Source organism: Crinia signifera, chromosome 7 (genome assembly GCF_055691185.1).
Source record: "Crinia signifera chromosome 7, ASM5569118v1, whole genome shotgun sequence".
Taxonomy (NCBI): domain Eukaryota; kingdom Metazoa; phylum Chordata; class Amphibia; order Anura; family Myobatrachidae; genus Crinia; species Crinia signifera.
The window spans coordinates 48,690,407-48,714,766 of NC_139223.1; the positions used below are offsets into that span (position 1 = coordinate 48,690,407).

The 24,360-nt window shown below is 44.7% G+C and overlaps 1 protein-coding gene and 1 long non-coding RNA gene across 6 annotated transcripts in view; one reads left to right on the forward strand and one right to left on the reverse strand.

The window, feature by feature from the left end:
- Positions 1 to 13,928, forward strand: part of LOC146020137 (ankyrin repeat and fibronectin type-III domain-containing protein 1-like) — a 442,882-nt gene extending 428,954 nt beyond the window's left edge. For all 5 annotated transcript variants that reach the window (XM_083153004.1, XM_083153006.1, XM_083153005.1 and 2 more), the window contains 6 exons: positions 4,004 to 4,154; positions 4,330 to 4,498; positions 6,293 to 6,459; positions 10,719 to 10,932; positions 11,015 to 11,655; positions 12,426 to 13,928. In XM_083153004.1, the coding sequence (XP_083009130.1) occupies positions 4,004 to 4,154; positions 4,330 to 4,498; positions 6,293 to 6,459; positions 10,719 to 10,932; positions 11,015 to 11,655; positions 12,426 to 12,716 (1,633 nt within the window). In that variant the 3' untranslated portion in view covers positions 12,717 to 13,928. The remainder of the gene's footprint in view (positions 1 to 4,003; positions 4,155 to 4,329; positions 4,499 to 6,292; positions 6,460 to 10,718; positions 10,933 to 11,014; positions 11,656 to 12,425) is intronic.
- The window catches only part of LOC146020139 (uncharacterized), a 28,584-nt gene continuing 10,259 nt past the window's right edge, over positions 6,036 to 24,360 (reverse strand). Inside the window, exon 3 of the long non-coding RNA XR_014450726.1 lies at positions 6,036 to 6,520. This is a non-coding gene — a long non-coding RNA (uncharacterized LOC146020139). The remainder of the gene's footprint in view (positions 6,521 to 24,360) is intronic.

Consider the following 24,360-nt stretch of genomic DNA (forward strand, 5'->3'; position numbering starts at 1 on the left):
GTCACACTGAATGCTGTGAGTGTAAAAGGATCATTTGCTGGCTGAACAAACAGGCTCTAGTTAGGGCTTAGCACGGATGAGCACCAGAACCTTCCTGCTCTCTCCTAACATCTGCTGCTGCATAAATGGTCATAGAAGTTAAGCAGAGGCCGCTCCTTACAGACGTTTTCCTTTCCTTGCTATTCATTATTAGAGAGTCAGTGGGATAGATGTATTTATAGCCACACCGCATCGACCACATTTTAGGCACATCTTGCAATGATATTGGTTTGCTCTTATATAACCACATTTATAGTGAGGGGGTGACGTAGTGTATACTTGTGAATGTGCACATATAAGAGTGTGCGCAATAAAGCTGTGCATTGCATATCACCATTACTTTCACAGCTGCTGCAACCTACAAACCAATCAGATCAACTCCATCAGTGGATTGGTTCAGAAGCACACGCCTGCCTGATTTGCTGTTATGGAACATTAATGTGTTTTTTGCACACAGAACCATATTTAAAGGTGACACTGACTTAAGTTATAGGTGACACTAATTTAAGCTAAAAGTGACAGTGACTTAAGCTTTAGGTGACAGTGACTTAAGCTTTAGGTGAAAGTGACTTTAGCTATAGTCGACACTGACAAGCTAAAAGTGACAGTGACTTAAGCTTTAGGTGACAGTGACTTAAGCTTTAGGTGACAGTGACTTTAGCTATAGGTGACACTGACGCAAGCTATAGATGGTACTGACTTAGATTATAAGTGACACTGACTTAAGCTATTGACACATGAGCCTTTGAGCCACCATAGCGCTTTACACACCGTGGAGCTGATTGCGTCACATGGATCTTGTGGATTTCATTATACTGCTGACTCGCTGGATGAAGTCTCTGAGATCACCAGTGTCTGATTAACCAAGAGGCTGATTAGGCTGCAGCCTAGGGTAAGGTGATTGCCTGATGATGCCAATGTAACTTACTGATGGAACCATTACTGTATGTACATTGCTACAGCGCCAGCTGGGCAGCCTAAAGCCAAAGTCTCCTTCCCACACCACAAGCATTAGATCCTACATGCCAGTTGTATAACCTTCATTACATGCACATGGGCAGTATGATTGGCGAGTCCCTGAGCCCCCATACACGTGTGTTTAGCAGCATTACAAGGGGAGCTACATGTGTATTAGCCTAGGGCAGCTGGTACCTTTAATCAGGCCCTGGAGATCACTAACATGTACAGAGAGATCTCTCCAGCGAAAGACCACACAGCCCCTGCACTGGATGGTAGAACAAACAATCGCGTGGAACTGTACTCTCTCATAGGACCATGATAGGTGTGTCCACCATCTTCCGTGCTCATTCGCTGAGTTCTCACGGAGATAGGACGCCTGTTTCAGCCAGATCATTTGCACCCAGTGCCCATACTAGCTATATGACTGGATTGGGCGTAAGAGTAACAGTGGGCGCGAGTCTTGGCACAAACTAGCAAGCAGGCCACCAGGGTCGCACAGAAAAGTGGGTGCAAATGTGTCCAGCTGAGAATCATGTAGCACATACCATGCACCTAGCGTTAAGTGTTGTGAGCGAATGTTACAGTACAGTACCTCATTTAGGATTGTGCACCCCTCCTGTTATACCCCCCTTCACCATACACAGATATAGTGCACATGCTTTAGTTCCCCCTATGCTGCAGGACGTTACATTTCAGGGAGCATGTTGTTCATAGAGAGACTTTGTATGTCTTGTCCTCGGAATCCTGCAAGACGTATAGACAATCATCGCCTAAGCCTGAGATTGGATGGAGACACCTTACACTACTCAGCGCAGCATGCTCAGTTTTCCTCCACCATGCCAAAGTCATTTCGCTGAGGCACGTACCCCAGCACTGAGCCGTATTTAGGTCTCCAGCTAACTTTCACCTTCCCCCATCCACCACTGCAGAGAGGGCACACACGTGCACACATTGCACATTTGAAATGAACTCATGTTTCAAGATTTTAATCCCACCATCATCAGTTGCCTGGATGGACAGAATTGAAATATCTGCCTGTAGTATCACCTGTCGCTGCTTTTCCTGATGGTCACTAATCCATGTGCACAGGGTTAAGCCATGAGAACTGAGGCTGCAAATTTTTTCTGATCTGTCTGTATCTGGGGATTTAACCCAGTCAATCCCTGAAGCCCCTTAACAGCTCCTGAGGCGCCATTCATTCTGCAACGTCTGAGCACATTTTTCGGCATACGGTTTTGAACAGTAGGAGAGGCAGACACACTCAGCATGCAGGGCCCCCATTGGGTAGAATCCTGTGTGATCCTAATAAGCAAAGGACGGCCAGTTCCTAGTCGCTGCAGAGATGATCCTGACAGTAGAGGCCTTGATGGAATACTGTGAAGGAAATCCAGAGATGTTTTACTCAAGGATCATAGGATAGTGCCCCCAGACAGACTCTTATGGCAAATACTGTAAGGGCTGACGGGCCAGTCCGCCCTAAAATCCTGTCCTAGAAGCTCTGACTCTGTAAGGCCTGACCTGAAGTGAGTCTAGGCACACCTGTAGAATACAGCGGAGGCGACACGCCCCAGTGAGACACGGCCATGCTATCACGCTACCCACGTTTTCAAGTGCACCTTTGGTGCGTGCAGATGATATACTGTAATGCCAGGGCTGTTTTAGAGTCTGTCCGTGAAAAGGCCCGATTCAGAGCTGCACATAAAGGACCTGAGTCAAACGCAAAGCATCTGTGGTTGCTGGCAGCCATGAAAGCAGATTCACTACTGAATGCTAATGCGAGAATCTGTAAGACAAATGCGGGTGTTCATGCATTATGCCCCAACAGCCATCATTAGTATTGGCACTTGGGCTGGTCCATGGTAGATGCAACAGATCCATCAGAAACAGGCTCAGCATTGCAGGAGGCCTCCGACACTCCTACTGATCATGGCGGGTCTGTGTGCTTGTGCAATGGACACACGTAAAAATGTTCAAGTACACATCTGCCCATGCGATGCGTGCAAATTCCGGACATTTGTATATCTGCAGGGAGATCGTGTCCTACATGTGAACGCCCCATTGCAGCTAATACGAGAGACCCTGAATTGCCTGTACTTTCCGTACCTTGCACGCCCCAACACATGCTCAGTCTGCTATACACCTGAGGATCTGTACGCAGGCAGAATGTGGCTGTTTAGCTTAGTCTGTAATACAACTCCTATTGACTTTGAGTACTTGTAGGCCTGTCTATATGAATATACTGGGGTCACTTTTGTGGAGTTATTCTCAAAGATGTGTTTTTATCCAAGTAATTGGTCACACATTGCCTATAAATCGATGCACAGGGAAGGTACTGAATACAAACTGTATGACTGAGAAATAATACTTGTTTGCTGACTACTTAGCAAAAGATGTGAGCTCAGACAAACCAGTTCAATCACTGGTTACTTGACATAATTGTATTATTTACATATATATATATATATATATATATATAGAGCAGTGATTTTTGACCATTTTCAAATCGCGGCACACCAAACAAGATTTTAAAATTGCCAGGACACACCATCAGACCCCCACAGATAAAATACATTAGCCCCATAGTAAAAACAACAATCTCATTGGTCCCCATATGATAAATCCATCACACTGGTCCCCACAGCTAACAAAAATAAAATACACTGGCCCTCACATGAAAAAAAGAGACCATTGAATAACAGTTGAACTAGTGGTGGTGGCTGTAAACTGGTGCGGACATCTCTAGATCGGGGGACACACTTGAGAACAGCTCAAGGCACACTAGTGTTCCACGGCACAGTGGTTGACTTTGAAAACCCCCCTCCCCTCCTCCCAAGGTCCTCCTAGATACAAAAGTAATTCATTTATGTACAGTACGTCAATTTGACTTTTGACTTTCCCATTTGAAGTACAATTTCTATTCACATGGACTTTACATAATTAATATTGCTTTGCTTCTTGGGAGCGTGTGGACCATTGTGCAGCCATCTTGTTTTGTTGTTCGCAGGGAAGAATGGGAGTGGCTTCAAACCTTGGCCAATGTGGAAGAACAACTCACCAGTGAGCAGGACTCGGACAGCAGCCCAAACGCATTGCTGCAAGATCTCAGGACAGCAGTGAAGGATCTAATGAGTCAAGTCAACATTCCCCTTCAAGAGGTACTCCACCCCTGCAGAAGCCAATAGCTGTGCGTGCTGAATCAGGAGCTCCATACTGATGCTCTGCAGCCTTCTATAAGCTCCACTTTTACCAATGCTTGTTGTTAGATGTGTTTGTGAGGAGGTGTTAGTAGGTGAGAATTGTATTACTGATTGTTGTATTCTATGTACATAGGCTAAAGATTTCCGGCTGTACAGTCAAGAAGTCCTGGAGTTTGGAGGACAGGTCTCTCTTCTCTTGTTGCTTCCGCCATCTGATGATGTTTGTACAGCTCCCGGACAGAACAACCCCTACACCCCTTACTCAGGATTTCTCACACTGCCCCTGCAAATATTTGAGCTGGGTAAGGGTGTCTGCCTTCCATTGGATTGTCCTGGTCTAATAGGGACAGAGAACAGTGTCTAGCAGGACCTGATACATTTTATATATACTGTATATTATATTATACGCCTTCATGTTTGTTATGAATGTCACTACTTCATGCATAAGTAAATCAGCAATATATGGTCCTAACACATCAATGGCCACCAAACGTGTTTCATACATTAGTATACTACATATGGTTTCATTGGCCCGCAAAAGGTTGACATGCGCAAGATCAACATTGCAAAAAAAGGTTGGCTTAAGGAAAAAAGTTGACATTAATATGGTAGACACGCAAAAATGTCGGCATGAGGGTTTTTTTTGTTTTTTTTTGGGGGGGGGGAGGGGGGTTCTGAGGTGTTTTATCTTGTAGCACATGGACCCCCAACTAGTGTATCGCATCCCCTTGCATGGTTCGCCATGCTTTGGGCTTTACTGAGAAAAGAAACATGTTACATTTTAAGTTTATATTACATCTGGTTAATTGTAGAAGAGACTGAAGGAGCAGGGAAAACATGGTGGCGTATAACTGCGTGTGCAAGCCATCCAATCACGTAGCCTCACATGCAATTCCTCCCAGCTGATGGCGCCAAACCATATAATCATAATGGGAGGCGTGAAATACAATTAGAAGAAAAAAAATTGTGCTTTTAATGAAGGTTTTAAAAACTCAATGTTAAAGTGACATAAGGCCTGATTCTTATCTGCTTGGTAAGCTGCAAAGCTCGCAGATTACCAAGCAGTTGTAGCGCCCACAAAACCGCCCCCTTACAACCATGCAAGGGTGTTATGGTCCGCGACCATCGAATGATACCACCTGCCCTCGCAAATATCAGTCAGTGGAGAATGACTTATATTTGCAGGCTGCGGGATGAAGACAGGGCGGGCAGCTGACGTCATATGATTCCAGCCGCCCACTACCCCGACACACTTCATCCTGCCCACATTTGCAAAGGAATGCCCACGAAACGCTAGGCATTTCCATGCCCCATCACCGCTAGGAGAAAGTTCAAGTGATGAGACATACCAACCAATCAGCTCCTGTCATGTTCCAGGCTTTGTGTGGAGAAGTGCTTTGTAAAATTACCCCTAAGCTGGGTACACACTAGGCAATATGTTGTCCAATCCAGGATATCACACCAAAATATTATGCACATCATGTAGTACTTGACGATATCGGGGTCGTGCCATTGGCTGTGCACTATGTATGGCCGATCCTGCGCTATGCCGACTGACCTTTTACCCCCTCGGTCGTGCCAATCACACGCTATAGCATTCAGTGTGTACAGCCGACAGACATCTTTTCCTGGCGGTCGTTCCATCGGCCATGATCTCTTAGTGGTCTTGTATGTACCCAACATAAATGTCTGCTAGTGAAAACATAAGGAGCCGGTTATGTTCTGGTCTCTGATGGATCTGTTCCGCAGGACACTTACTGGGAAACATATGATAAATAGAACAAAAACATTCTACTAGTGCCCATTCTCTGTCGGGGGCCCCAAAAATACATCTCACTGGCTTCAAAAACAAACAAACACTATCAGCCAATTCCTTATTCCACTAACATCGCACAGCAATTGCTGAAAGAAGTCAAAGGCTTTATAAGAAAAATTATGTGGTTGTTGGCGTTTACAATATGTTATAGATTAACGTTAAAATAACAAACATGTGCAATTGTTATCCACAGACGTCGTCGTTTTGCTTTGTTATTACTGCACTGGGGGAAAAAAAAGCCTAAAAATAAATTGGGTTGTGTTTTTGTTTATCCCTCCAGTTCACTTTTTCACATATGATCGGGATTTCATTAGTCAGTATTGTCAATTATCGGCCCTCTTGGAGCTGGAGTCTCTCCTGTCACAGCAGAGTCTCAGGGAAGCCTTCTCCGACTCGGAACTCACCACCGCCAAACAGCGACATCAGCAGGTTCAGGACTTCATCCAGGTACCGGATGCCACAAATCTGTGTGACAACATTTCTGATCTCCTTCTAATAAGTGTCATTGCTGTAAAACATTTCCATTAGCACAGTCAGGGCCATGTTCATTTTCTGCGACATCATTGCCCTTTGGCATAAGAAAATCAGGACTGTTTAACCCTTTGAGTGCCAACATCTCTGGGCGGGATGCACTAAAGGAAAAATGCGGTAAAAACCCTGTGATCTGAGTTTTTACCGCATTTTGGGTTGCAGAAAACCCGCAGGTTGGGTTTCCGCTGCTGGGGGTATCTTCCGGGTGCAGGGAGGAGGAGGTGGAGCCCGGCAGCCCCTGCAGCCCTCTGAGCAGGGGGCTGCCTGGCAGGAGGAGGGAGGAGAGCCGCCGGGGACCCGCTCACATCACCGGGAGCATCGCAGTGGGCAGCTCTTAATGCAATAGCTGTCCTTTGTGATAATAATTGTATATGTTAGTGTATATGCGATTATTATAGATGTGGTAGCTGGCGATGTGCGGTGGAGAGGGGCTGCGGATGTTACTGCACCCCACCCTCTATGAGAGATGGGCAAAATATCAGCTAGAAACGCCAGCGTCGCTCACATTTGTTATATAAATTCAAATAAAAAATGTTGTTTAAAAATAAAGATTCTTTTTCCTGTATAAGGTAAATATTACAGGTCATTACAGTGAATAAAAATGTTTGCTTGGCAATTTTAACAACTAAAGTATTTTGAAAAATTCACTTGCCACTCAAAGGGTTAAATAAAATCGGTACTGTTGGGGGGGTAACCAGGGGGGATTACCTACCTCTAATAATACCTGGAGCCTATTACCCATAAATTCGGTACGAACAGTCCAAGTATGTTTTCCTGAATTTGCCATTCTTTTCTGATGGTATTTGGAGCTGGCTTTTCCATTCCGTTTTGCTGCTCGTTATCCTTTTTTTAAATGTTATTTGTATTATATTTGATTCCAGCCATTATTACAATCACCTATGATTATGAGACGACCCTTGGGTACCTTAAATATATATTGGAGATCTCTAGGTAATTATAGCACTAGCAAATAATGGACATGAGATCACTTAATGGGAACGACGTCTGCTCTAGTTCTGTGGTAGAAACCATATCATTTAGTCTGGACTGAACACACTTAAAAATACAGGTATCTATTAAGCCAAGGGCAATTTTAAATCAACATATGTTATTGACAGGGACACATAAAGTTTAATTGTAGGGAAGGGTTGCCGGGTATATCAGAGATCTCATTCAGACTTGGCTTGGACAATATTCAACCCTTTAAAATCTTCCCCTTACCAACATTACACGGTAAACATCTATTATGGCGTGAAGATTGGATGCGGGTGTGATTGGATAGACAGGACGGTTGGCCCGCCTATGCAATGTATGATATTGTGTTAGCAATATTCCGGACATCTTTCACTTTATACATAAGACATCAGGCCGCCCATAAATTGTAAGGATTGTTTTTACGAGCCACATGAGACGCTGGTCATAATACTACATTTCTTGGTGTTTTCCTTAATGATTGTTAGTACAAGCCAACAGTGTTTTGCTCACGCTTCCAATTGCACTTTTCTGTCCCTGCTGGTAAGTTACAGCGAGCCATTCCCCCTATGACTAAGAGGCATTTACTGGCACCGGTAGGGTATGCAGGAGGGGATTTAATACATGCTTTGATAACTGTGTAAGTGTATGGCTGCACCAGCCAACAGGATAAAGACTGGGAGACCTTTTCACCACTAATAAAGACCTGAGGTTGCCAAGTCCCACAGAGGAAGTAGGGGAGATACGCTTTGTACAACGGCGTGTGTACTCATTCTGCCTGCAGCAGACGTCTCCGTGCCATTTATTTATCATGGCAGTCTGTCCTCTGGCTTATGGGCCCCACTGGTTGGGAGGCAATTGTAGGAGTCGTCTGGTCTGACCAGGCCGTGCTCCTGCGGAGTTGAGTCTGCACTTTTTATTCTTCAGATAATTTTTGTATTGGACATTTTGGGTTACAGAAATGCATTTTTTTCCCCCTTTAGGTTTGGAAACGGAAACATTTAGCATTTGTTTTGTTTTGCAAAATGCTCTGAAAATATAGTATTTTGAGCAAACCTACAATTAATGTTTGGATGAATCTAACGTTTTAGTCTAAGGCCCCTTCTACTAGCAGGGCCGCGGGGATGTTGTGTGTTCTTGTTTTTCCAAGCATAATGTCAGGGCTGTCGGAATACTGTGTACCAGCAACGTAGGGGAGACATTTCTAAGCTGGTTAATCATTTATAAACGCTGTTCGCATGTAACGAGAGGCAAAGCTATGAGTGGGAATAACATGGATGCCAATTCTGATATGTTATACATAAGAATATTATTTATTTTATTTATTAGCAGTTTCTTATATAGCGCACACATATTCCGCAGCGCTTTACAGAGAATATTTGAACATTCACATCAGTCCCTGCCCCAGTGGAGCTTACAATCTATATTCCCTACCACAGATACACGCACACACAGACAATCTAGGGTTAATTTTGTTGGGAGCCAATGAACCTACCAGTATATTTTTGGATTGTGGGAGGAAACCGGAGCACCCAGAGGAAACCCACGCAAGAACAGGGAGAATATACAAAGGCAGTAATGCTGACAATTACACCATCCGTGCTGCCCATATCAGTAGTTATTACAGATAATCACGCGGTTACTCTTATGAGCCAACTGACACCCATCTTATACCAGTCACCCACCATTTCGCTATCCGGCTGGGCTCCCAGCACATAGGGCCTTATTCTAGTTCACTCGTTCTGACAAAATCCTTCTTAGATGGACAAAACCATGTGCACTGCAGGGGGACAGATGTTACTTGTGTAGAGAGAATTAGATTTGGGTGAGTTATTTTGTTTCTGTGCAGGGTAAATACTGGCTGCTTTAGTTTTACACTGCAATATAGATCTCACTTTGAAGTAAAATCCCACCCAAATCTAATTCTCTCTGCACAAGTAACATCTGCCACCCTGCAGTGCACATGGTTTTGTCCATCTAAGAAGGAGTTTGTCAGAAAGAGTGAACTAGAATAAGGCCCATAATGCGTAATAACACCGTCAAGAAATGTTCATCAACGACAAAAGTGCAAGCAGTAAAAATAATAATTACATTTATGGACAGATACTGTATATAATACTAGCATAAAGTACAAATATTTAGGGTTATCCTATTGGCAGCTGTACTCTACCGCTTCTAAAAGGTTCATATTAGCCCCAATGCCAGCATCCTTTCCCCCTCGATACCCACTCTTATGTGGTATTATGCCTCACGTGGCATAAGCACCTGCAGGATCCACAATAGCACATGAGATCAGAGACATATCCCTGATCCCATGTGTTTTGCTGGGTTCGCAGGTCCATGTTTTGACCGATAAAAGTGGACTCTAATTGGATACCGCGATAATGACCATCGGTCATTAATTGCAATATCAGGCTGTTTTTTTATCAGCCAAAATACATCATGGCTAATATGACATCGACCATAATCTACAGGGTCAACCGTTTTAATGTCATACGTTGACAACGTATTGTACCTGGTAACTGTAACATGAAATGTTATGCTACAGTGTTTACCTAGAAAACACTGTGTATGCAGATACAGGTGTGCTCACACATAGAATACGGGCATGTCGCATTTCATCTTAATCAGCAGCTTCTGCTTGTGCATCGTATTTGCATAGAGATACAGATAAGACACATTTTTTGCAAAAAAAGATACCATGGCACTAACTGTGTTGCACAGGACCCGTCAGCTCACTCACGTCAGGCATCTCTCGCTGTGTGGCATTTTGAGGCAAGATGTAAGAGGATACATCTGTATAGTTGTAGCCAGTTCATTAAGCATTTGCTAATAAGGTATATGTCTATTAATTGTTGTTTAATTCTTTCTTTTAAATCCTTTTAATGGTTTGCAATGAAGAAAACAAAAATTCCTTAACAAACCTCCCAAAAAGACAGAAGGGAGCAAGAAGGGAATCATTTAATATGTAGTAGATTATATCTGCAGGCACTCCTTACATTACATCAGAAGAGCCCAGTGCGGTGGGACCACATTATTTCTATTAAGTAAACTGTAAACATGTGTAAAAGTGTTTCCGTGCCTGTTTTTAGTCAGTTAAGGGACATATCTAATGGGTTTATTTGTCACAAGTCATGTTAGCAGCTTTGCCAGTGTTCTGCCATCTGTCCTGAGTAACTCTGTCCTTTTTATGGTCCATTCAGCAAATGGAGGAAATGTGGAGAGAAATGCGCTGGATGATGGATGTTCTCCAACACGCCAGGTACAAACAACCATCATGCGCTGTACCCCTCACGTGGTTTCTCAATGGCTCTGGAGACATTTTTCTGAAGGAAAAACCTCAGTCCACATCATCTCATCTGGACTACTTCCCATCTCCAACCCCCTCACCTGAAACCAACCGAAAGCTCAACACAGGTAATTGTCTGTCCTTCAGCTCCCTATTCTGATAATAAACTGTTGGATATGAAGTTCGCCAACCAGTCTTCCCCTCTTTTAGATTCCCATGGCGTATCAGATGAAGAGGGCTCCTCAGAAGTCTTCCTTGCTACTGATAGTGATTATGACTCTAGCAGAGCCCAGAGTCCAAAGGAATTAGACCTGGTTTATTCCACTGGACAGGAGTGTGGCAGGAGAACTATCCGCAGCTTCAGAGATGGAACACCTGATGTCCTGCAGACACATGAGCCCAAAGTAGTGACTCAGGAAGACGATCGTCCGCGGCAGCTTTATGACAGTGACTTTGTGCTTCCCAGCCGCCAGATTGAACTGTTGCGCATTACAGAGAAGCGCCAAGCTTACTGCGTTCGTACCAGCAGCCTTGACTTTCCCAAGCAGCCCTACAAAGCATCCCGAAAGTCCTGCCCTGGTTCTGTAGACAGTTCACCAACCGAAACAAAGCATACAGGTCACCGAAGTGTCCGAGGGCTGAGAACCAGCACATCATTTAGCCCAGACCATGACCAGCCATGCGAAAGCTCACAGCTGATTTATCGCACGCACTCTGTTGAGTGGACGCATGACTTCCAAGAACCTTTGGCAACGAGAATTGTATCAGGCCATGGAAAAAAAAACAACTCTGTAACTCTACGGATATACCCACAGTACGAGACTGGTCTATCTAAAGACATGAGTGTGAAGGTACTGTAGTGCAAAGTCAGTGTATGCACAGTAATGTGCATTGTATCATACAGTAGCCATTCCAGTTTGTGTTTTATTGCTCTGGAGCAACATCCTGGAATTGGTATGTATCAGGGCTGAACAAATCTCAGGAGCCAGGCAGACAACACTTTTCTTATTTTGTATGACATTCCTGCAGTCATGCTCATCTTCCAGTTTTGAAGACAACATCTAGACATGAGTTCCAGGTCCATCTACCCATACTGGCTTGGTGGGACTCCACAATGATCATGGAGGGCAATGTTCATATTGTCTGAGTGGGTTAAGGCTGGAGATAGGAAGATAGTATAGGTTTAGTGATGATTTCCATCTTATGTCCTTCTTATCTTCATCAAACCTTTCTGTGTAGCGCTAGGTCATACATAAGAATGAGGACAGTACTGTAATGGGAACAGCTCAGGTTGTGTAAAGCCAATTAGTCCACTTTGGCCTAAAATTTAACTACTTATTGTGTTCTTATCCGACCCGACATGTCACGCACGAACAACAACTGTGCACATGTTTATGGCTGGAATAAATGTCATACACATAGCTTCAGGGACACCTTCAAAACATAAGTTCATTTAAGATGGGTTATCATCTGCTACTTGCTCCGTCACACTATTGGTATTCTAATTAAGACTGGGTTGGTTAAAACCCACATTGCCGCATTTGTTTTTTCTATACCAGCCCCACCTATGCAATGTATGGATTAATGGGCGTTTTATTTTTCTCTCTTCCTGTGTGTCCAGTTGCACATAACAAGCAAAACAGCGGCTCAGGAAGTTGTAAAGCTGGTTGTCCTTCAGATGAATGAGATTTCCAGGAGCATCCTGGGTAATACGGAAGGCTACTGCTACGATGAAGAGCAACTAGATCACTTTGCACTGGTTTTCACGTCGGAGAATAATAAGGAACAGTGGCTGGATGATGACGTTCTGCCTTTCTCACTCCAGAACTCATGGAACAAGGGTCACTTTTCTGTCCGGATCAGAGAGACCTCTCCTTTGCTTTTTCAGTACGGCCCAGCGACAACGGTATGAGTGCGTTTCCCGTATGTGGCCTGACCAAGTAAACCTTTTGGAGGACTGTCGACTCCATTTAATGCTTCCTTTGCTCAACAAAGCATCCTCCTTGTGAAGAAATGTGGGCTTCGGTTATAAATAAAGTTTCAAATATTGTTGTTGTTTTTTTTTTTTTTTCTCGTCAACCAAAGACTTATTTTCCTGACTCTGAAAGAGACGTTTGACTGGCATATGAGAATATCTCTTCTACCACAACGTCTTCACTGGAAAGGAATCTGGAAAGATTATTTTTAGAAGAACATAGAACATACGACTCACACCAAGAAGCAATACATATCCCCCCTTCCTCCTCCTCCTGCACCCTTTTCAGCAAAACATTTGGGTTTTATTGATGTGTAAGCCGCAGAGACTTAATGGGACATTGGATGCCGGTTGTCCCTTATGTATCCAGAGAAAAAAAGAACAAACAGATCACAACCACAAGAAATTGTTTCTCCTTTTCTAATGAATAATATTGTTTATTGTGCTTGTTTTACTGTATCCTTGGGGGGGGACCATATTTTGTTGCACAATTGTTCCTGGAACAATGTTTTTTTTTTATAAAAAAAAACAAAATGCATAAAAAAAATCTGCCCCATGGAGACCTGGGGCTGTCAGCTGACTATTCCCTTCCCCCCTGTATGCTTTCGTTTTAATGAAACCGCTTCTCACTGATAGGATTCCCTTCATTGCCATGAAGTCTGTGCCACAGCCGAGTATTCTCTCCGTTTTAGTGGTGTGAATTGGCCTGCATATGTTCAACCGCATGATGTTTTCAAGTACGCCTCTGTTAGTCGATGGGTATATTGAAATCTTTTGTGGTCCACAGTACGGAATGGTGGTGCTTCCGTGAGAACTTACATGAACTCACTTCTCAAAGCTATACCAGCCCATGCTCAGACACAAGCAAATCGGAGTTTTATTTTTTAATGACTTGTTTGAAGAAGTGTGATGTACTTATGCATTTATCCAGTTTCTTTCTTCTCTTTTTCCTACCTCTGATACCCTTCCTCTAACTTACCATTTCTATTTTACCCCCTTTCCTTTGTCTTCTAATGAGCCAGTCCGGAAGAAACATATCATTTGATGTTTTTATTTCTCTAATAATAAAGACACCACACAGTGATGAACAAAAATATAAAGCACTGGTGCTATAATTGTACAAATATTAAATAATTTGTTTTATCATTACAGTTGTCAATATTATGAACATATGTGTGGTTTTGACCAATTGAGCTTTGATAGTAACAGCAGATTAGGACACTTGCCTACTTTTGAAAATACATTTAAGGGAGGAGACAGTGCCACACCGCAGGGCTTATATGGTACCATGTTGGTCCGGGTCAAGCATCATCAATGTGGTGGCACGTTGGTCTGGGTCAAGCATCATCAATGTGGTGGCACGTTGGTCCAGGTCAAGCATCATCAATGTGTTGGCACGTTGTTTCGGGTCAAGCATCATTAATGTGGTGGCACGTTGGTCTGGGTCAAGCATCATCAATGTGGTGGCACGTTGGTCCAGGTCAAGCATCATCAATGTGGTGGCACGTTGGTCCAGATCAAGCATCATCAATGTGGTGGCACGTTGATTCGGGTCAAGCATCATCAATGTGGTGGCACGTTGATTCGGGTCAAGCATCATCTATATGGTGGCACGTTGTCCAGGTCAAGCATCATCAAGTGAAACTTATAATATTGTGCATAGGATACTGTCAGAGGGTTACGGTATAGATGATAGGTCAGTCACTAGGTCACTAATGGTCAACAGTGAAGAGGTTGATACCGAAAAAGGGTCAACATTCCTAGGACAACACTACCAAAAGGTCGACACAAGCTTATGGTTGACATAGGCCTTGTCGACAGTTGAAAGGTTAATGTGTTTTTTTCATGATTAAATCTATAGCTGGTGCTTACACAATCGCCAGGCTCAGCAGATAAAATTTATTTGGGCATTTTTTTAAATACATTTTTACAGGGAAATAGAGTAGTTTTAGCAATTATTTTACACTCTAGTTAATTTATCAGTGATTACTTCCCTCTGCAGTACTCAGAGTGCTCACTAAACTTCTTTCAACTAAATTACTCCCCCAGCTGTTCTTCAAAACTTCCAATTCCTATATGGCTCCCGTAGTCCAACTTTACATGAAACCGTGACTGTGCCCCACTTCCTCCTGTAGGACTCCGCTCCCAATCGCATCAACAGAGCTGCACTGCTCGACTGGAGTCTCACCATTACACATTACCTGGAAGATAAGTACGTCTCAGATCATGCCAGGGGTAAAACAAATTATTGATGATCTAGCCAACCCTAGTCCTCGAGAGCTACCAACAGTGCGTGTTTTGTAGGTCTCCTCACAGAATCACGAGTGAGCTAATTAGCTCCATCTGTGTATCTTTTAAAATGTGTCAGTGATTAATGAGTGCAGCTGTGCAGCAGCTAGGTTGTCTTGAAAATGTGTACTGTTGGTAGCTCTCGAGGGCTAGGGTTGGCTACCACTGATCTAGGTAGACTAAAGGTATGATCAAGAGCATGGCAACTACAGTTAAATACCAAAAAAATGCAAAATCATGCACTTCTCATGTCTCAAAAATCCAAAGGCTAAATTTAGTATTAATGGAAACTACTGAGGGAGAGAGGGCAGGGCCGGCAAAAGAAATCTTGGGGCCCGGTACACTGATATCTCTGGTGGGCCCCACTAACCCCTCCCCCTTGAGCAAAACATTTTTAGTATACTGCATATTGAATGTGTTTTTTCTTATTGTTACAATATTTCCCTAATACCGGAGGAGGGTCCGAGTAAATACCCTTACAGGAACCAGGGGGGTGCCTTTATAAACCATTGCTATGCACTGCACTGCCGCAGCTATGCTAACAGCCCCTGAGCACCTCAGAACCTTGGGGCCCCTAACAAGCTTGAGGCCCGGGACAAGTGTCCCCTTTGACCCTCCCTGTCGCCTGCCCTGAGAGAGGGATCTAGGTGTCACTATTTCAGGTGACTTAAAGGCAGGTCGCAATGTAACAAAGCAATGAAGAAGGCAAGTCAGATGCTCGGTTGCATAGGGAGAGGAATCCATAGCAGGAAGAAGGAAGTAATAATGCCATTGCATACAGTAGGTCATTGGTATGACCTCATCTAGAATACTGGGTCTAGTTCTGGAGGCCGTATCTCCAGATGGATATAAATACATTAGAGACTGTACAAAAAGGGCAACTAAAATGATGCATGGCCTACATCACAAAACTTACCAGGAAGACTAAAAGATCTCAATATGTATAGTTTGGAGTAGAGGGGGACATGATAGAGATTTTCACTAAAGTGAGAGTTTTAACAAGGAGACAAAACTTCAAATGAAGAGAAGTATTAGAAGACTAAGGGCGAGATGTATCAAATGGAAAATGCGGTAAAACCCCGGTTTTACCGCATTTTCCAATGTATCAAAAATGATACCGCATTGAAGGGTATCGCCACCTTTGGGTGGCGATACCCTATAGAAGCCTATAGGCTTCTTTTCGCCGCAACCCCGCCGCCTCGCCGACCCCCCCTCTCCCCCTCCCTTGGGCTTACCTTCTTGCAGGTCCTCCTGGACCCCGGAAGGTAAGCCCTTCCTCCCCCTATCAACGCAGCCGGACGTCCTTCCGGCTGCAGGGGGGAGGAGGAAGCGCCGGGGACAGCCTGCTTAGCTGTCCCCGGCGTGAAAGCAGCAGAAGCCGGCTGGGAGGTGACGGAGACCCCCCGCAGACCACAGTACAGGTATCGCGGGGGGCCTCCGTCACCGCATCGCGATGCCAGCCGCATATGTTAGTACATATGCGGCGGCATCGCGGCGGGGGGGGGCGCGAAGGGCGGCGATGTATTTTAATACATCCCGCCCTGAGACATGCACTGACACTGGGGAAGCGAGGTTCAAGGGAATCTGAGTAAAAATTATTTCACAGAAAGGGTAGTGGACAAGTGGAATAGCCTCCCATCAGAAGTGGTAGCGGCTAATACAGTAGAACAACTTAAACATGCATAAGATAGACATAAGGACATCCTTACAAAGAAATAAAGATCAAATAGTGTTTGAGGAAACAATATGGTTAAAAAGCGGCAGCCTAGATGGGTCGAATGGTTCTTATCAAATTTCTTAACCTTTTTTTAAAAATTCCTTTATGACTAAGTAACTTTAAATGAATAGTATACATACTGTACTGTAGTAAAAGTAGCTACTTGTAGGATAAAAACCACCTACCATTTATACTGTAGCTCATCTAATCTATATGTACTTATAAAACAGGCTCCGCCCACTGTGACCCGGCCTTCATCCAGCCATGGCCAGTGATTTGTCCGTTTCCCCAGTAACTCGTCTTAATCTGTTTCAACAACAATGCTATTTCCATACACGTGGAAGCATTACATATTTCATCCAGCATCTGCCTCTCTGGAATAACGTAGCCGATATTTCAATCACTTTAATTGTCACTAAGTACTAAGCCTTTATTTACTTTCATCTCGGGTTTATTTCAAAACAATGACATGCTAGTGGTTATTAACTCAGTTGTCTGATTGCTTTTATTAGACTTCCCATAACTGTCTATTAGCCATCTACAAATACAGAAATAACACATTATTAATAGTACCATGCAACAAAGCTCTATTATTACTGCTGGACTTTATCCCTACATTTCCTGCCATAAGGCTTGGCGGCTACATGACAAGGTAAAGAGGCATTAATACCATGGCACGCTTTCATCATCTGCCGGTACACGTCTGTGTTAGTGCTAGTGGTGCCTTAAAATAAACTGTTCCATAAAGCACTGTAATGTCATCGGTCTAACTAGGTATAGACAGGAAAACAATCTATAGCACTTTGGTCTGTGAGGGGGGGTACAGTATAGTGACCCATACAGTAAGTCGCCTTGGATTATGGGCACTTTTTCCTAGATGCTCATTAACAAATGAGCAGAGGGTCTTAAAAGTATTCTAAGGGTGCCCATACACTGCCTGCGACGTCTCGCAGCAGTGTACGGACACCCGACAGAGTGCGAGCCGCTGGGACCTTCCCGGCAGCAGCGACACATGCGATCCGTTGTATCATGCGTCTCTGCTTCCCGCCCGCCTCGCCGCCTGGAGGAACGGGTGGTCGGACGGCCTGCCGATCCGACCACCTGGTCGGGTCCGATTCGCACGAGACCGCACATCGGACCTGACTACATGTCAGGAAGAGGCGATTCGGTCCGATTTAACAGGCCGATTGGTCGCAATCGGCCGAAATCGGACCAAATCTCGATGTATGGGGGCCTTTAGAGTTACTACCGCTATTAGGTAATAGCTCTTTGCTGAGAAAATTGGGAGTGGTGTAGCATCTCGACAGTCGAGAATCCATTGATCAGTATACCGACATGGGGCTGAGCACATCAACGCTCTGTCTAAGGGGGTTGTGGACCTCCATGAGGGAGAATGGCTCCTGTCAGTCAGGCATTTTACAGTCAGGATTCCAATGTCGGTGTACTGAGCATCAGAATCCTGACTTTCAGGAGGTCATCCGGCACCCGGGAAAATGTTATAATAATCTTACTTCCTGTGATCTATAGTCCTCTGAGCCCCTTCAGTCATGCCCCTGCTTTAAACAACCAACTCCTCCTTAAATCCTGACACTTTATATGGCAACATCAGTGCCTCCACAGTCATGTCCAAATATGTGCCGTGCCAGCATCAGGACCCCCTCGCAAGTTCCAGTCTCAGACCCCCCTCAGTCATGCCCCATTATAATGTTCCTGCAAAGGACCAGTACCCTGTCCGTCATGCACCCTATAAGCCTCACCCTCGTATGCCAGCCCAGAGCCTCCTCGTGACCTTGCCTTTCCTTCACCACTGAAATACTCTTCTCTACCATATGTATACCTCTCTATTCCTGTCTAGCTGCCATGTATCTGTCTGTGCTGCCCCACACCATTAACTTGAGGTGGACAGGATGTAATGTCTCTGAGTGGTACCAAATGGGCATCCCTGGCATACATCCCCTCAGGACCCCAGACAAAGCTGCCTTGAGAAATCCTGGACAAAGGCTGGCACGCATTTCATTGTTTGGCCATCCCTGCCTGAGAAAGAAAATAGCTTGTTAGTTTCTATCCTCGAATGATTCTAGCTACTATAAAATAAATCTTATGGAAAATATGTCTAATATTTTCCTATTTAAATTACAGGTTCTGTACTTGGGTAAATGATGGATACAGAAAGGGAATCATAGGCAAATGAAGAGTGGGGCAGGGGGTTTTCTAGGTGACTCAGCAATGAGCACCCGATAGGCTGATGTATTGATTGTAGTCAGGACTCTGTGTGAGGTAAACAGTGTGGTGATCAGGTGGAGGAGGGATTGGTGCTGGAGCTGCAAATGATGCGGGTAAAGAGGAGGCCAAAAACGGGTCAGCTGCGTGCCTGTGGAGCGGCAGGGCCCTGAGCTCGCCCCTCCCACACCCTGCACAGGCCATGCCCAGGTTCCTTCAGCTGCTGGTGGTTACTAGTCTCTTCTACCCCCAAACTGGGCAGACTGGCTGGGAGCTGTGCAGGGACTGGTGTGTGTAGTGCAGCATCATTAGAGCCTGCCCATGACAGATATACAGATGGAGGCCCTCTCATTTAGCTCCAGCGCTCGCCAGAATGTCCCCGCTGGCGAGTGCTGGTTGAGAGGGACTTCATCTGATTGGGACGTGCGAGCGTCTCACACGCACGTGCGGGGATTTAGTGCGCTCGCGTTCCCTTCCGGAGGCTGGATTCCATTGCCAGCCCCTGCCTGAATGAGGCAGGCTCCTTCTGTGTGTGTGTATATATATATATATATATATATATATCCATACATCTGATTATTCATTCCTGATGACGAGAATAAAATCTCGAAAGATCTTGATGAAACCTGTGTGGGTCTAAATTCTTGTGAAAGACACCAGAGTGCCGCCTAAGATGTATGGATGTATGCCACCCTGGATATGGGATTGAGCAGAGGAAGGCACCTGATGCAATTTATCTGAGCACAAACAAGAGAGTGCCGGCTATTTCCCTTGTTATATATATAGATATAGATAGATAGATATATATATAGATATATATATACATATATATGGTTAACATTACTCGTCACCTCTGCGCCAGCAGCACATACCTACACTCACATGCTCAGCATGACAGAGTCCTGTCTCCCAAGACAAGCAGCAGCAGTTCAAGAGACCCAGCAGCTCCTGTATGAGTACCCCCCCCCCCCTTCCCCCCATAATGCGCCCATGGTGGCCATCATTTTGATGGGCTTTTATAGTTATACAATACTGTACATAAAATAGGTCCCACATACTTTCATGCTATTCTAATCCTTCAACAGCTAATTGCTGGTTTAATTAATGAAATGGCTCTTGCTATTTATGCCTTAGTTTTGCTTCTTATCGATATATCAATACTGAAAGGGATTTTGAAAGACAAAGATAATGAATGAAACTTGCATTAAACAAGGAGCAGTATACTGTAGATTGTAAGCAGTACACAAGGGTCCCGCGTGGATATCCTGCCACCTTCATGTTGTACCACCAGCCACAATAATAGAAGTCAAAAAGAAAATGTGAAGCGCTAGTTATGGTAAGTGGCCTGAAGCCGCCTGTCCTGTATGTAACTAGGACCGAGTTGTTGAAATGAAATGCTAACACCTACTATACCAGGCAGCAAATCTAATTTTAGGCCTGTGTATCTTTAAGGAATACATTCCTCATGAGGTTTTAATAGATTCAGATAGTTCTGTCTGTGCACTTAAGGGGTTAGTCTATCTTGTCCATGAGATGGAATATACCGTATACAGTACAACATAGGGCCCAATATTCCGTTGGCACAGTATTCTGCAGAACATAACGCTATTACCGCGCTTGGCATGTGTTAATGTGATGTTCACAGCACACCAGAAGAAGCTGTCTGAGATAACAATGCGTCAGGCGGTAAGCGTAGAGTATTGGTGATAATAACTGCCTGCTATCTCTCCATGGCTGCCTCGGATATACCAGTGATTGCAGAATTAGCAGTAGCCGAGCCGTTAGCATTTTGTCTGGACCCTGTTAATGAGGTGCTAGATGTACGCAGCTGGCTGTGTACTAATGTTCAGACGCTTTTACCATGACTAAGCATTACCGTATTGGTCCATGACTAGGGATAGATATCGGAAGCCCACTAGGCTTCTATCATGGAAACAGTTGAAGTGTTGGTAACTTATCATCGCATCAAAAAAAGCATACAATGTTAAAGACTATTCCTATGATATGCACATGCTCAGTGTCAGTCACTGTGGAGGTGTCTTTCAAAAACAAAAAAAGACTCCTCCAATGTAATTTGATTTGGCTGAGTACAATGGTAAGGGGACAGCCGCGTGTGGATTATATATCAAATTTTGTTTCTGCCCCTTTATACATACCCAGTTGCCGGTGATGTCAGCTGCTCGCCTTGTTCCCCTCCAGAACACACACAAAGCTAAGACACTCACAAGGCCATGCTTCCCATTTTCGCTGCTGTGGGGGCAAGACCAGCGCTCTATGAGCTGCCGGCCATGCCCCTAGCCACTTTGACTCCCAGAATGGAATAGCATGTGTACTGCTGTTAAGTACTTGGTGCCATGGCTGCTGCTAAAGGTGCCCGTACGTAGTACAATTGCCGGGTGCGATGAGATGCACGCTCCCACGCAGTGCAGGGGACAGTGTCACTGTCTCAGCGAGCCAATCACAGCGGCAGCAGCCTAGAGATGGGAGGGATCAGAGCAGTCATGTCTGAGGCAGACCAATACACAGAGACAGCCTCTGATAAATATAAGATGCTCCTGATGCACACACAGCAGCCAGGAAGAAGACAGGGAAGCTCTGGGAAACTAAAGAAACAGTCAACCATCGGAACACCATTTAATAATTTCCTTTCAATGGAAACAGCACCATTGAATGCTCCAAAGCAAACGTAACCCTCCCTGTGCCTAACCCCTTGATGTTAAGGCCTAGTGCAAGCACTTGCAACCTTGACTCCCCCTTTACCATCAAGCTACATCTCCCAGCATGCCTAGCAACCTTTGTTATGTTATGCTGAGACTTGTAGTTTCAGACAAGGTGGTGGCCCTCAAATGGGTTCAGTGGGGCTTTATAAACTAAGGTTTAATATAGATCTATCTGGTACTTCCAATTGTGGTGATACGTCCACAGTCAACGTTGCCCTACTGATGCCCAGGTGTGTGACTTTCAGATCAAACAAATGATGTTTCCTTACAGGGATAAGAACCTTCCATTCACCTATCAAAAATCACTCGAAGCTCTAGAGTGCCTGATGTGCCAAGTCAGTGCTGAGAGGAGGAGCAAGGGCCATCGCACTGTTATACAGATCAGTGCTGTAGGTGGCCCCCACATCAAGCCCCCCATTATATGGATCAATTTTTTCCTCTTACCATCGGAACAGGGGACTGTGATTGACAGTTGAATGCGCATTGTGTCAATGGCGCCTGTGTGGCTGCAAAAAATATGGAAAGAGAAAAGCAGCACGTGAGATTACCCCAACTTCCGAAAAGCTCACTCCCCTGAAAGGGCAGCTTTCTGAGGTTATGTTTTAGCAATGGAGGAACAATGACCAGCTCTAATTGTTACATGTAACTTGTGAAGAGTTCACAACTAATTTATTGCTACTGATATTTTTTTTCAGAATCTCTTGTTGCTGCTACAGCGCAGCATCTAGCACAGATTATAGAAATTCTGTCAGGGGCCGGCTATTTGTGCCACCTGCCACTTTGTCCAAACTATCACACCGAGGGATGATTTCCAAAAAAACAGGGACTCTGACACCTAGATGGGGACCTTTGTCTTGTGATTTATTGCACACAGGGCTGCCGAGAGGTATGCTGGGCCCGGTAAAATTTTGGGGGTGTGGCTACCTCCTGCGATTAGGCCATGCCCCCAAAAGGTTTAGGTTTGGGGTGGGGGGCTTGTGAAAAAACACTCTCAAGTCGAGGGGGGACTGTTATTGTTGCCACCCCTTCGCATGAGCTCTCACGCTGTCAGTGTGACGCTCATGCTGAGCCTGCTGTCAGCACATGCTGTAGGTGTGTGCTGCTGCCCAGGAGGGGGTGGACCAGGGCCCCCTCCAGCAATCCCGGGCCCGGGTAATTAGTACCCCCCCCTCGGCAGCCCTGTATGTTTTATGGATTGGGAACTCCATTTTTGTGGCGCTTCACGGGGTATAGTATAAGACCCCGACACTTTGAATTCCGACGATCGTTTCTCCAACATCGGAGTCCCAACTGTGAGGAACCTCAATGGGGGCGAGCGTATAGAAGCCTCTTGCCTGCTCGGTGGCGAGGGAAAATAGACCTCGTAAGTCAGGATTCTGACTGTCTGGCTCCTGACTGTTGGGATTCTGATGTCGGAGAAGTCACCAATCCAGTACCCGATTCGAGGGGGTGTGGCTGAATGTAAGAAATGCTTTGATGCTTCATAGAAGACATCTTTCTCTTTCATATGAGTAATGGATAAATGTGTTAAAGAATCGTATGTCAGAAGCATCTGAAAAGCATATTTTTACACAGATTTCAGCCAACAGAAAACCAAGAGATATAACATTAACACCATATGTACGTCCTTGGGGCTGCAGGGAACTTGACAAGTTTAATGATGTTTTCCATGTTAGTGTAGAAGAGATAAAAGCAATGCCTTACTAATAACCAGATTTTGGATTTTGGGGATATAAATGAAAAGAATTAAATAATTTGGTGGTTTCCCAAAAACTTCTAATGCCCCATTTACCACTTCTGCACTTTCTCTTTCCTTAGTATTATTCTTTGGTTACAATTGCAGCTAAGTGGTTAGAAGAACGCGGCTATTACATCTCTTATCTGTTTGTTGGGAAGCAGAAGGGTTACGGTATATGGCTAATATGAGGCTCCTGTCTATTGCAGATACAGTATTTCACAGGTCCGGGTTCAATACCCTGACAGTGCAGAATCGTGCTCTACAGGCTATTGCACTCCAGTGTAAGTGGGGGCTTTAATTGCTTTTAATTGTTTTGGCAGTACTGCAGATTATCGGACGCACAAGCCATGTGTGGGAGTGCAGCCATCGCTGGCTGTTAACAGGGTGATTGACACCCCGTTTATAAAAGCTTAGTTTAAATGTCCGTATAAACACGATTCTTTGCTGTATCATTTCTACCCGGAGAGGCAACTCATCAGGGGGGGCGGGGACAAAGCTGACATCACTTGGCCCTGCCCCTATGCCATAAAACTTACCATAAATGCCACGAAATGCCGCTACCGCATCATTTTAGCCCTGCCCCCTCTCCGCGGACCCATGATTTAGGGTAATTGGACCAGCAGGGATGGAGGTGCAGGACCTTTGGACTACAAGCGTTAAACTTGCCCACCTTCCCAGGGGCTGGGAGGCGTACCCGATTTTCGGGAGGCCCATTCCGGGAGGGTAGGCAAGCCTGACCTAGACATTACTGCTTTTTTTTCCCCCTTTGAAAGTAATGTAATTAATGACAATTTTAGTGAGGCACAAAAAAGCTCTGTGGATATCCATTGTAGCAGGGTTGCTCCCAAAAAAAGTCCCATCCAGCCCATTATGAGCAGTAGAAACTCTGACTAGAAT